At 53.1% G+C, this 13,051-nt stretch overlaps 1 protein-coding gene across 12 annotated transcripts in view; it reads right to left on the reverse strand.

Moving 5' to 3' along the window:
• The window catches only part of DENND1A (DENN domain containing 1A), a 471,719-nt gene that overhangs the window by 25,777 nt on the left and 432,891 nt on the right, over nt 1-13,051 (reverse strand). For 8 of the 12 annotated variants that reach the window (XM_059657971.1, XM_059657972.1, XM_059657973.1 and 5 more), the window contains one exon: nt 123-182. The exons of the other annotated variants lie outside the window; for them this stretch is intronic. In XM_059657971.1, the coding sequence (XP_059513954.1) occupies nt 123-182 (60 nt within the window). The remainder of the gene's footprint in view (nt 1-122; nt 183-13,051) is intronic. 12 annotated transcript variants of the gene reach the window in all.

The raw sequence follows: 13,051 nt of genomic DNA on the forward strand, positions 1-13,051 counted from the left end.
AACCCCAATCCCCGGTTTTCTTTTGCAAGGCAGCTGAGTTCAAACTCCCCAGGAGGTTTAGTGAGGCGGGGACAGCGGCCCAGGCAGTGTTAGGAGGGAGGGCAGAATCACTGGCTACTCACGGGCCTCCAGCGCTGTATCTTGGGAGGCGGCGGGCGAGTGGGACGGAGGAGTCTTTGAGGCTGTATTAAAGCGAAACTTGAAACATCAGTACACACGAGATGGTTGATGCCTTTGCACACACAGCCTGAGAGCAAGCATCTAGTCCCCCAAGCCACAGCTCGAGGGCCACCCTTGACGCCACCTGCTCCTGGCCGGACCTTGGGTCCTGCACGTTTCATTTCTGAGGCCTTCCTTTCTGCTAATGGCATTCTAGCCGCACCCCTGCCTGGATCTCCTCCAGCCACTGTCCACACAGGCCAAGGGGGAACTTCCAAAGTGCAATATGACCACACTACACCTCAGCTTGGAGACTTCTGCTGCAACCCCGTCCCCCCTCCCCCCTCCCTCATCTGGCCTTGGGTGACGGCGCAAAAAGGGTCTTGGCTGGCATTCCAAATTCCCCAAGATCTGGCGTTTGCCATGCTCCACACAGATCCTTCTCATGCCTGCTTACCAGGGCAGGCCCCCAAACGGCCCCGAGTTCTCGTGCCTTATTTCCTGCCTGCCGTCTGTGTGGGATGGCCTTCCCGATCCCGGTCTGCCTGGCAGACATCCAACTGGCTTTTAAGGTTCTGCCCAGGCCAGATGATGCCTTCTGTGCCCCCTGCTACGTGAGACTTATCACAAACAGGAAGTAGCTGCCCCATCTCCCTTTATCTTTCTTTTCTTTAAATATTATTAAAGTTATTTGGGGTGATATTGATTAATAAGATGATATAGGTTTCAGATGTACAGTTCTATAATACATCATCTTTATATAGCATTGTGTGTTCGCCACGCAAAGTCCAGTCTCCTTCCGTCACAGTATATTTGACCCCATTATCTTTCAAATGCTTAAATCCTTGTGCCCTGGAAGAAAATATATGCTCAATAAATGTCTGGTGAACAAATAAAATTTGTACAAAATGCTTGGCTTTTGAAATCAGAATTTGGATAAAAAACAGAAGAGCACAGACTTCTTGGCTCTACTCTCAAATCCTTTATCTTGAGAGTCAAGCTCTGTTCTTTCAAAGGCCTGCCCATGCAGATGCCCCGAGGAGTGTGGGAGACCGGTCGGCAGAGTCAGGAGAATAAAAGCCCACACACGGCTGAGACCTTGGACTTCAGCAAACCCTGGGAGGCTTCCAGGAGCTTCCTGCTCATTCAACCACGCAGTTCATGAAGGTACAGCCTCATTCGACAAAGCCTAGACGCGCACTGCCCACTTCAGGAGCCAGTGGCCATGTGTGGCGAGTCCAATTTAAGGCTGTAATGCCCTGGCCAGTTTGCTCGCACCAAAGGGTCATGGGTTTGATTCCCGGTCAGGGGCACATACCCGGTTACAGGTTCAATCCCTGACCCCAGGTGGGGAGCTTTCGGGAGGCAACCAATCACTATGTCTCTCTCACATTGATGTTCCTCTCTCTCTCTCTCTCTTTCCCTCCCTTCCACTCTCTCTATAAAAACAACAAAACAAAAAAGACATGCTGTAAAGGTAAAACACACACTGGATTTCAGACTAAAAAAACATTTGAAAAAAGAATGTAGAATATCTCGGTTAGTTTTAATAATAATTACGTGCCGAAATGGAAGTATTTTGGATATTTGGGTTAAATATATTAATTCCACATGGGACTCACATGTGTGGCTCCCATGACATTTCTCTTGGACAGAGCTTCTGGCTGGAGGGATTCTTCAGGGAACAAACCTCAGAGGTCATTCTCTGACCTGGCTCCCAGAGGGGAGGGTGTGTACTCCAGGCCTCCCTGGGTCCCTGCCCGGCACAGGGCCTATCAGAGTGGCCTGTGGGAAACCTGCTGAGAGACTTGGTGGAGAATTGGGGCCCTCAGGCACACTGGGAGCTCACGTGGAGGGACTGTACTGTGACGCCCCAGACCCTGTGCCAGTGGGGAGTGTGGGCCAAGCCCTGCTCAGCGAGCCTTCTTCAGCTGGAGGCCATCGGGGTCGAGGATGCCACCCACTGAGCCTCCCAACGTACACAGCTCATCAGGAGGCAAGCAGGACAGAGAATGGGAGCAGGGGCCACTGTCCCTGTCCAGACGCCCCGCTCTCACCCCCTCCTTCCCATCTGCTTGGCCACTCCACTCCTCCAGCTCTGCAGTCCTCACTCTCGGCACCTGTGACCTGGCCATCTCCCTTCTTGCCGGCAGGGGAGGCAGTGTGGCCGAGTGCTCAGGAGGCGGCCTCTAGGTGGGACAGTCTTGGACTGAGCCTCAGCCCCCATTTGCCCTCTGGGTTCCTAGGGCGGGTGATTTTTAACCACCCAGCCTTCCTTTCCTCATCAGTACATGCAGGTAATGGCACTCTCTCCAGGAGGGGGCTGTTAGGAAGACTCAATGAGACGATGTTCGCCAAGTTCTCCCCACAGCGCCCGATCACTTGACCCAGAAACCCCACAAAATCATGCAAATCAACAGGTTCAACTCTTGGTGTTCACTTAAGAACAGCTGTTCTTAACGTGCCCAGGCTCCCCCTCCCAACCCACCTTCCACACTTGCTCCAGAGTGGACTTAAACAGCACACAACACATGCCCAATCATGCCACTTGTCTACTCAAATCATCTCGCTGGAAGGCTGAAGTCTCCCAAGGTGTCGTCTGAGAAACACCGTCCTAGGAGACGCACTGTCCGAAGGGAGGAAGGGGGGTTTCTAGCAGACAAGTCTGGGAGATGCTGTCTACCGTCTTGTTCCCTTTAGAGATTCACAATGACTGTTAGTGCAGCAAAGCAAGTCTTTGCAATAACGCCCCCCCCCCCAAAAAAAAACCACAACAACAATAACATCCTAACCAGGCAAAACCATAGTAACTCCCGTTTTCTTTTTCTTTTTTAATACTTTCATTGGCATTATATTACGAATTTACTTCAGGGCCATAGGTTTTGTTTCTTCTGGGATATCTTTTTCTTCTGTGCAGCCTCCTTTTCTGATTTCGGAACAATCTGCTCTTTTTCAGCAGGATCCTCTCAGTGTGGCAGGGAGGGCTATGTATGGGTCAATCCGCCCATGAACTTGGTACGTTCTGCACTGCATCTTGGGAACTTTGTTCACGTAGATGTGCTCAATGACCAGAGAATGACCCTTAAGTTCAGCATTACTCTCTGCATTTTAAAGCATATGCAGCAAAAATTCAGCACTCTTTTTGGGCCACGGACCCTGCCGCACTGTATAGCCTGGGCACACGTCCCAACCCCACCATTGTAACAAAGCCCGGCACCCACTGCTTCTGTAAAGTGACATCCTTCAGATACTTGGAGGCGTTTGGATATGCATACCCTTGATGGCCTGGGCACGTTAAGAACAGCTGTTCTTAAGTGAACACCAAGAGTTGAACCTGTTGATTTGCATGATTTTGTGGGGTTTCTGGGTCAAGTGAATAGCGAACCATTTTCAGAGGTCACCTCAGGCCACTTTCAGTAAGAAACTCCTTTTTCCTTAAAAGTTTTGTTTCCCCAGTTTATTTGAAGACAGATTCACTTCCCCTACAACACTCAGTGAATGTCATGCAGGGGAGCCAGGAGCCCTTCCCAAGGGCAGAGACCTGCTCTCTTCTTCTCTGCACCCCATCCTCCAGCTCACGCCCCCCAACCCCAACCTCTTCTCATGGCCCTAGTGGCAGAAGGCATATCCTTCTGTGGACAAGGAAGCAGACTAGAGAGAGGTCAAGTGACCTGCTCAAGGTCCCCACTGGGTAAGGAGAGCACCGGAGCTGGTCCCAGGCCTCCTGACTGCGAGTCCAGTGTGCTTCCCATGGCTGGAAGAGGCAGCGGCTAAACCAGAAGCAGAGAACAGAGAGGCTGGGCACCTCTGCACGGTTGTGTGATCCTCAGTTGGCTCACTGGATCGAAACACGGCTGCACAGGCTTCTGTTCCTTAAGTGCGTTCAAAGGGCCAGTACGAAGGGTTCCATTTCGCAATTCACCTGGCCCTCCCCGAGCTGGGCTGTGGGTTTCCCTGACTCACACAAGCAGCCGCCCTCCTGAAGGTCATGGTCATGGGGAAGCAGATTCACTCTACAGGGTGGATGGATTCCTCTCGTGTACTTTTAAGGAACAACTATTTGGGGTCAGGGAGCGGGGACTCAGGAGAAGTCACAGCCTTTGCCCTTAAGGAATGTCTGACCTAATGCGACTTGTCCTACATCACAGAAAAATGGCTTTCTGAGAGGACAGAGAGTATCTGGGTTAGACAGACATGGGCACACATCTTGGTTCTGTTGTTTTCTAGCTGCGCTCAGTATTGGCTCTGCCACTTGGGTGAGTTACTTGGCCTAAGCCTCAGTTGACTCTTATTAAACAGAAATAACTCTTGAGTCACAAGCCCTGGTGTGAGGATGCTGCGGGCGTGTAATACAGCCACGGAGGCTCTGGCCCGGAATCCTCAAGAGGAAATGGGACCATCCAGTCCTCTCCTCCCGTTGGACCCACACGTCTTCCCAGAGTAGCCCTGTGGATGCGAGGACCTTGGTTTTCCAAGGGAGTGCACTGTTAGTCGAGCACTGTTGGAGGAGACTGGATTTTAATAGTAATCTCTTCTATTTATACGATGCGTTTCCCTTTCAAAGCTTTGCTACTTCTCCTCTTTCCTTTGAGCCTCACATCCCCTGGTGAGGCAAGTTAGAGAATAATTATTTGCCTGCTATAGAGAGAGGAAACAGGAGGCCCAGAGAGGTGAAGGGACTAGTTTGAGGTCACAGAGCTAGTATTCTCAGTCCATTGTGCTATCCTTGTCAACCCAGATTTCCAAAGTCATGTGAAGTCCTCCTGACACGGCTTTTCTAATCCTCGTCCCGTCTGAAGTTAGACTCTGTTGTCAGATCTGTGCCTGAGAAGGCTGGTAAGAGAGGACTGCCACCTTCCCTTCCTTATTTGAGCATCTCTTTCCAGAGGCATGTGACTCATTGGTTCGTTCATTTCACGAACAGTGGGGTACGCCCTATACAGGCACAGAGTACCTCCGTGAACCGCCCTCCCAGGGCTCCTACTCTGACGAGGGGACAAGGGGGCTGAGGTCTGTGGAGGTTCAAAGGAGGGGTCTTCCACCAGATGGGGTGGTAGGGAACTGAGGTGCCTGGTACAGGGGAACCACAGTGGTCTGAGAAGACTAGACCGAGGGTGAATATGAAGATGGGGAGCACCTTAGAGGGGCTGGTGGGGGGGGGGTCACATAATATAGGGCTTTGACTGCCTAAGAAGTGTGGATTTTCTCCTCGGTGTGGTGAGAGGGGACTATTCCAGGTCTTCGTGCCTGTCCTTGTTGTAGAAGATGGATGGGAGGAGGGTAGGTGGACAGCAACTCCAGCCACAGGGGCCTACCCAGGACTCCATGTTGCCAGCTCATCCCCCAACCCCTTGCCAAGGGACTACTGGGAGATGTGAACACGGGATAAGTCTGAAAGTGTGATTGACACGGGTGTCCCAGAGAAGAGGGGGACTTTATGGCCTCTGCCTGGCCCTTGGTGTTTAAATCTGTCAGCCGTGTGGGCCAGGTGGGTATGCTCATTTGATATGAAACCCACATTTATGAGGACAGCATCTGATTTGCAGTTAATTTGTTGATGCAGCAAAACACCTTGTTTCCAAAAGGTCAGGAGTGGAAGTCCTGTTGGAATATCAACTTAATTACCTGAGCAGCATGGATGAGTGGGCGCCCTGCATGGGGCTGCAGGGTGGAGAGTGCTCCGCTGCCAGGAGCTGACTTGGGGCTGAGGGCAGTGGGTGCAGGGGATGGGGCAGCTTATACAGTGGGCGGAGCCAATGCACTTCCTGCTGGCCTCGTTCCTGGTGCCTAACCAGCAATCTTGGTAGCTGGGGGAATCCTCATGCTGGAATGAGGGTCGTCACCCCATTTCACAGAGGAGGGAAGGCAAAGACTTGCCCAGGGCCACATATAGCAGTGAGTGACAGGCCTTCAGAAGAGGGTCGAAGAGCTCATCTCGGGGGCAGGAGTCCTGTGATGTATGTAGGAAGGAACCAACATATGGATTTACTCAGTCCCCATGGAGGTCACACCTTGGACTCTCCCTTCAACATCCCTTCGAGGTCAGAATCAGCATCCCCATGTCACTGCTGGGAGAGCAGGCTCAGGGAGGAGGACAGGTGCTACCTAGGGCCACACAAGTGAAATGTCCAAGTCAGTGGGGCAACAGACCAGGCCCCAACCAGGGACTGTGGTAGGGGAAGGAGGTAGAGCATAGATACCTGAGGCCACGACGACCAACCGAAGGCCAAGGACTGTGCATACAAAGCTTGGGGTGGAGCGGCAACCTCCTGGGGCGGGGGGCAGCCAGGATCCCTGAAGCTCTCTTTCTGGGGGCTGGAGAAGGTGGGGTGTGCCTGGTGGCAGCTGGAGGCATGAGAGATCTGGCCTCTGAGGCCAGCCCAGAAGAGGGCCTCAGCTCCTTTGTGTCTGAATGGTGTTCTGAGTTGTCCCCTTCCCGTCAGACTCCTGTCTAGCCCATGATGGGGAGGCCCTGGCAGCCACAATGGGGAAGCTGGACAGATGTTGGGGTTTCCCCTGTCCCGGGGATGTGCCCCAACCAGATACGCTGCCAGGAATGGAGAGGGGAAAAGAGAAAATTCACAATTAAGCTCTGTCACTATTTAACGAGGAAAGAGTTCACCTGGTTAATTTTCCTGGCTAGTAGCCACATCAATGCTCTGACCTGTGCATGAAACAGCCCGGCTGGGAGGGGAAGGCAGCTTTCTGTGGCTTTACAAAGGGCCTCTGGGCTGAGAGCAAGGCTCCTCTAACTCCTCGGGACTGGAGAGCCGCTATTATGCAAGGTATGGAAATAAAAGCGGGCTTCTTTTGATATGCCTCCAAAAAGGAGTGCATTGAAGCCATATTTGTGTGGAGTGTCTCCTTTGAAATGCCCAACTAGCTCTCGGGCACAGCTCTCGCCTGTCCCAACTCCTGTCATTATCTCCAATCCTCTTCGTCCTGCTTGTTGGGGAGGATCAAATGCTCGCCTCGGCTTCAGAGCTTCAGCAAGGACGGCTGGGGAAGAGCGGGCACTGGTCCTGTAGCACTTGCTCTGTGCCAACAGCACTGGGCAGGGCCCTGGGCCCCCAGAGAGACCCTGGGTGCTCGGGCCCTGAAGCATGGGCGGAGGCTGTTACCAGGAGGGATGCTCCGTGCATGATGCTGCACAGGATGGGCTTGTGCATCACGGCTGAGGAAGAAACTTCCATCCCACCCACCCAGGGTGACAAAGAGGTGCTTCCGTGTGGGAAAGGGCCTCATCCTGGAGCACCCTCAGCATATCCCAGCCAGTCCTCAAACTCTGGAGGGAGGCTCGATCATGACCTGTGTTCTGCAGATGGGGCAACCCCCGCCCAGGCTCGCGCTCCACGGTCAGGAAGCCGGCGGGATGGCCCGCGGTGTCCAGGTGTTGGACTCCAGAGGGAGGGTTCCACGTGCCTTGCAGCTTGCTGTCCTCAGGTAGCACCTGGAAGGGGCTATTCAGGGCTGAGGTGGCCCTCGACGAAAAGATGTGCACCTGCCGTTGGGCCCGAAAGCCAGCATCTTTGGAGAGGGCCTGCTTAGGGTTCATGGGCTCACCAGTCACCTTGCAGGCCATTCTCTTAGGTGGGCGGGGCGCTTTCTTTGCAGTGAGGCGAGTGAAAGGACAGCCCGGCTGGTCCTGGAGAGCAGCGCGCTCCTCCCGATGTTGACAGGAGTAGTATTTTGTAGTGGTGCTGGTTAATTTGTAGTGGCATTTGTGGTTTGAAGCCTTGTCAAGATCCCTGATTACTTCCCGTGCAAGGAGCTCGGCTGACGGGGAAGTTCACATGCTGAACAAAAGCAGCCAGGCAGCTGTGAGGGAAGGCTGCGAGGGGGCTGGGTGACCCCAGCCACTTGGGGGACAGAGGCGGGGGATGGAGGAGGGCCAGCAGGGGGTGGGGGAGGGGAGCCTTTTGTTTTTAGTCAGGTGCAGCTGCTGGGTCTGAATAGGTGGCATCCCACTGGTGGCCCGAGGTCGGGCACCAGATGCGGCGGGTGGCAGGGCAGGGCAGGGAGCTCTGCTGACGCTTGCCATTCTCTGCCCAGACAGGAGCGGGAGGAGGGTATGCACTGCTGCTACCTACACCAGGGCAGCCATCTGGGATGCCGTCAAGGGTGGCTGGGTGACATTGGCAGGAGGTGGGGGATTGAGGAAGGAGGCATGATCCCCTCTGATACCAGCAGGGGCTACTGTTTTCTGGCACTTCCTGTGTAGCAGGGCCTGTGCTAGAAGCACTGTACACCAGAACTCTAACAGTCTCAAAAACCCTGCAGGGAAAGTACAACACCCATTTGGCAGATGGAAAAGCTGAGGTTCACATGTCCAGGCCTCATAGGTCACAAGTGGTACAGGCGGGCTCCAAGCCCAGCTATGTCTGACCCAGAAGTCCTGCTTGTTCCATCAGACCCGATCCACAAACAGCAGAAGGCAGATGCTGAAACTTAACCCCTTGAGCTTGAGGGTGGCTTCCTCTCCCGGGAATACTCCCCGACGCCCTCTGAGCTTTCTGTCCTGCTAAGTCTATTCTGACCACACAGAAAGGTTTGTCTTTGCAGCTGCCTGCACTTCGCCAGGCCTGTGTCCTGACTTGGTGAGGGTTTGCTCGCTGCATGTAAGGGCCAGGGCCAGCTCAGCAAAACCAAGGCTAATTTATCATCGCCGTTATGATGTCCACCCGAGCATCACACCACTAGGAAATTAAAGTAAGAATCTTCCCCTGATTTTGCAGTTGTACAGATAGGATCGCCCAGCATCCTCTGGAAGGGGAGTCCGGGATCATGAGAACTTTCACACTGCTCTCCCTGCCACCGGGGTCCCTGGGTCCCACCTGCAGCCTGGGGCGCTGGTCACGTCCCTGTAGATAGTCCTTGGCAGGCAGGCCACGTAAGACCCAGTCTCTGCTCCACCAGACCCACGTCCCACCCCACCACAAGCAGCCACTTCCTTCAGCCCGACAGAGACCCTGCCCTGCCCCTCAAGTGCCGCTGCCCTTCACAATGCACGTGCTTGTCTTGGGTGCCCTTCCTGCACCTGCCTACCTGATGGACCCTGCTCATCTCTCTTCGTGGCTCGACAGAGCCGGGCTTCTTTCTTCTGTCCCTCCCCTAATATGATGGGCTCCCTGATGGTGGCATTGTGCCTAGTTCATATCTGAGCACAAGGCCAACACTTAGTGCAAAGTAAATGTTTGCCTGAAACTCACATCAAATTATCAGTAAGGCCATCGCCCAGCATTTGGTCCAGACCCACTAGTCCTTGTCCCTGTCACTCAAGACACTCTGTCCACAGGACTGGCAGCATTCCTGGCCTGCTTTGATTAGGAAAAACCCCAACCTGGAGGTGTTCTGGTCTAACAGGTTGAGCCCCAGGGCCATCCCAAGAAGCAAGAGACTTTTTGAATGGAATGCAAAAGTGGGAAGCAATAGGAAGCTTAGATGTGAAATATCCCAACTTTTTCCCAGTGTGTCTGTTACAGACAGCCAGCTAGCCAGGTTCACTAGACACAGGGGTTTTTTCCTCCCTTCGGAACATATGGATGGAGAACCTGGTTTTAAAATTCCTGGACCCTGGAATTTTTTCTATCTGTGTCAAAGTCTACCCTCCGCCGCCTCAGCAGAGTTTAAAATCCTAGCTAATAGGTTAACAACTGTTTTTCTTCAGCTTCAAATGAAGAATATCAGAAGGTTGGGGGAATATGCAGCTCTCCAATTTGTACGGACTGCACACAGCTCCCCGCAATGTGTGTTTGACAGGCCTGACATTTTGTACCGCTGTGAGATGGGAAAACGTGTGACATTTTTATTCATGGTGGCGTACGCCCTTGTAATGATCAGCTCTGGTCGATGTGCTTACCGCAGCAGCCCCAGAGCCCTCGGAGAACAAACAGGAACCCAAGGTGCCAGCAGTTCGACTGCCTTATTAAACACCGCCAGGATCCTAACGAAGACCAACTGCTGGAAAATCTCACTGTCAAATCCTCAAGGACACTGTCAGCGCACAGCTAACTGCATATATTTTTCATTTAAAATACTGAAATCTAGCATTGTGCCATTACAACCAAGGGGAGGGGCGCCCACTCCAGTGGCCATTCTGTCAGCTGCCTCTTTGGAGCTCCAGATGTTACAGCCAGATGCCCAGTGGGGTTCAGAGCGCAGAAAGGGGCAGCGGAGACAGGGAACCGACTTTCTGAAAATGCAGCCCTGCCTTTAGGGTGAAAGGCTGAAAGTTACGGGGCTCTGGTGAGAGTCACTGGGAAAGTCAACTCACTGCTTCCCTGCGTAAGCCAAAGCAAATCTGCATCATTAGAAAATCTGCCCCAGCCCCCAGCCAGCCAGCCATCATCCTGTAGGCGCAGCCCATTACATCTGCAACTTGGTGCTAAGCAGCCTTCTGCTTGGCGGCAGACCTTAAGACATCTGTAGGAACACACGGCCACGGTGAGCTTCACACCTTGGCAGGAAAGCTGTGTGTGAGGGTGCCCACCTGCAAGCTCACCACTTGCCTCAACTCAAAGGCCTCAAGGTCAGCGGGCAGGAGGACCCCCTTCCCTTCGGCGGTCATTTCCAATGCTGATGCACACGGATGGATGGAAGCCAATCACTTGGCAGGCGCTCCGAGCTTCTCGTGGCTGTTACACTAGGTGATTTGGTTACGGCTGCATACACTAACGCACTGATATATTTATTTTGTAAATGTGTGTGATTTATACAGTGCTTCTATTTCCATAGTCTAGCCCTGGTGCACCAAGACACACTCTGCTGTTTATTTATGGGGTCATTGGCTTAACAGGCCTAACGATGCCTGTGTGTGGTTCTCGCAGGTTTGCAACAACGTAAGTGGTTGGCTCAACAACTGGATGTTCTCCATCCATCATGGGCAGAGGCTTGCATTTTAAGGGGCCGCCCGTAAAGCTGGTTTAGCATAATACTGTACATCTTCCTTGGCGGAACTGACCTGGGATGCTGTAGAGCTGCCAACCCGGACACTAGGAGCCATAAGATTGCACACCCTGGGATGGGGGCAAGGGGTGGAGTAGGCTCTGGGTACCCTGGTTACAGAACTCAGAACAGAATATAGAAAGAAAGGTCGTACCCAGCTAGTGTGGCTCAGTGGATGAGTGTCGACCTATGAACCAGGAGGTCACGGTTCAATTCCCTGTCAGGGCACATTTTTGGGTTGTGGGCTCGATCCCCAATAGGAGGTGTGCAGAGGCAGCCAATCAATGTGTCTCTCTCATCGCTGATGTTTCTGTCTCTCTCTACATCTCTCTTCCTCTGAATTCAATAAAAATATACTTTTCTAAAAAAGGAAGCTGGCTGGCAGATAGCCCTGGGGCAAAAGCAGGTCCATGCGGGTCACTGTACCCGGTTTCCTCCAAGCTGGCCACTCTGCCCTTTCACCTTGGCTGTAGAGGGACGTGTCCACTGGCCCTGTGCACCCCGGTGGACATTTCCTCGTCACGGGCTGCACCTCAGACCTCATTAGAGCAAGTTGGCTGAGGAGGAGAAATGCAGCCAGTGCCCGCCTCGACCATGCAGAGCACACTTCCACAGCTGCCACGGAGGGCATTGCAGGCCACCAAGGTCTGTGCATTTGGTCTCCTGGGTCTGTCTCCAGTCTTTCCCTCACTTTCACCCCCATAAGCAGTGTCCTAGGTCAGGCCCCCACTAGCTCTTGCCTGAACTTTAGCAGCATCATTAGTGGTCTTGCTGCCTCACCTACTTCCACCCCTTCCCAAGGGTGGTGGCTCCAGAGGAAGTGTTCCCAAATGCCAATCCCTCAGAAATCATCCCTCACTGGCTCCTTGACACCCACATGTCTCAAGCTCCCCCAGGACCCAGCCATTGCCTACCTCTGCAGTTCAGCCCCTGGACCGCACCAGCTGCCTCCCAGCCTCTTGCTTTTCCACACTAGTCTGAAGAGTCAGACTGTCCTATACTTCACACTTGCCATTCTCTTTACCTGGAATTCCTCCTCTGGCTCCACCTGATAAACAACTCATCTTTCAAGATCCAGCAGAAACATCACCTCCTCTGAGAAGCCTGCCCTGGTTCCTCCAGACAGCCTTAGGGCTCCTCTCCAGCCAATACATTTATGTCCATTAGTTTCTCTTTCTATATGATTTCTCAACTGTATGCCAGACAACGAGTGCCATGAAGACAGGACCACATCACATTCCTGTGTGATCCTGGGGCCTCATTACATGTTGAATAAGTGAAGGAAGGAATTAATGAGAGCATAAAAGAATAGCTCAGAGTTCTGCCTGGTTAAAACGCCAAGACTTCAGGAGTTTTAACCACAAAGATAGAGGGCAGCAGGGGAAGAATTCTTAGAGGTCTCATGGTTTGGGCAGTGGAAGGTGTTTGGGAGACAGCCCTGGGGCCAAGGCTTCCCTCTCCCTCCTGGTCTCTGCAGAAAACAGTCCCCTGGTCAGCACACCTGAAAGTCATGTCTCCTGGCTTCTCAAGGCACCATCTCACCAGGGCGGGACCTCCTGTCCCTTTGGAACTATTCACTGTCACCCTCTCCAGGAGGTACACAGAGGCACCTGCCTAGAAGGGGCTTGGGACAGGGCATCCCTGGGAGGGCCAGGAGGTGGCTGGAACCATGGAACCATGTGGCTGAAGGGCAGCAGCATCACAGAAACGCAGTTGAAAGTGCTTACAGACAATGCGAATGCCCATCACACTCTGCATTCTAAGTGGGATATAAGCAACAATCCCTTTTATATATTCTCTTTTCGGAACTAAGCGGACCGACAATAAAACTAACCCAGTAGAAACAATGACCTAAGTTAGGGCCAGTGCAATCTCAGATCAAGTGTGCAGGACTCTGGTCGGCAGCCTTTGCTGCCAGGGAGCCGCTATCACTGCCCAGCTGTCCCAG

The sequence above is a fragment of the Myotis daubentonii genome, chromosome 11, assembly GCF_963259705.1.
Source record: "Myotis daubentonii chromosome 11, mMyoDau2.1, whole genome shotgun sequence".
Classification (NCBI taxonomy): domain Eukaryota; kingdom Metazoa; phylum Chordata; class Mammalia; order Chiroptera; family Vespertilionidae; genus Myotis; species Myotis daubentonii.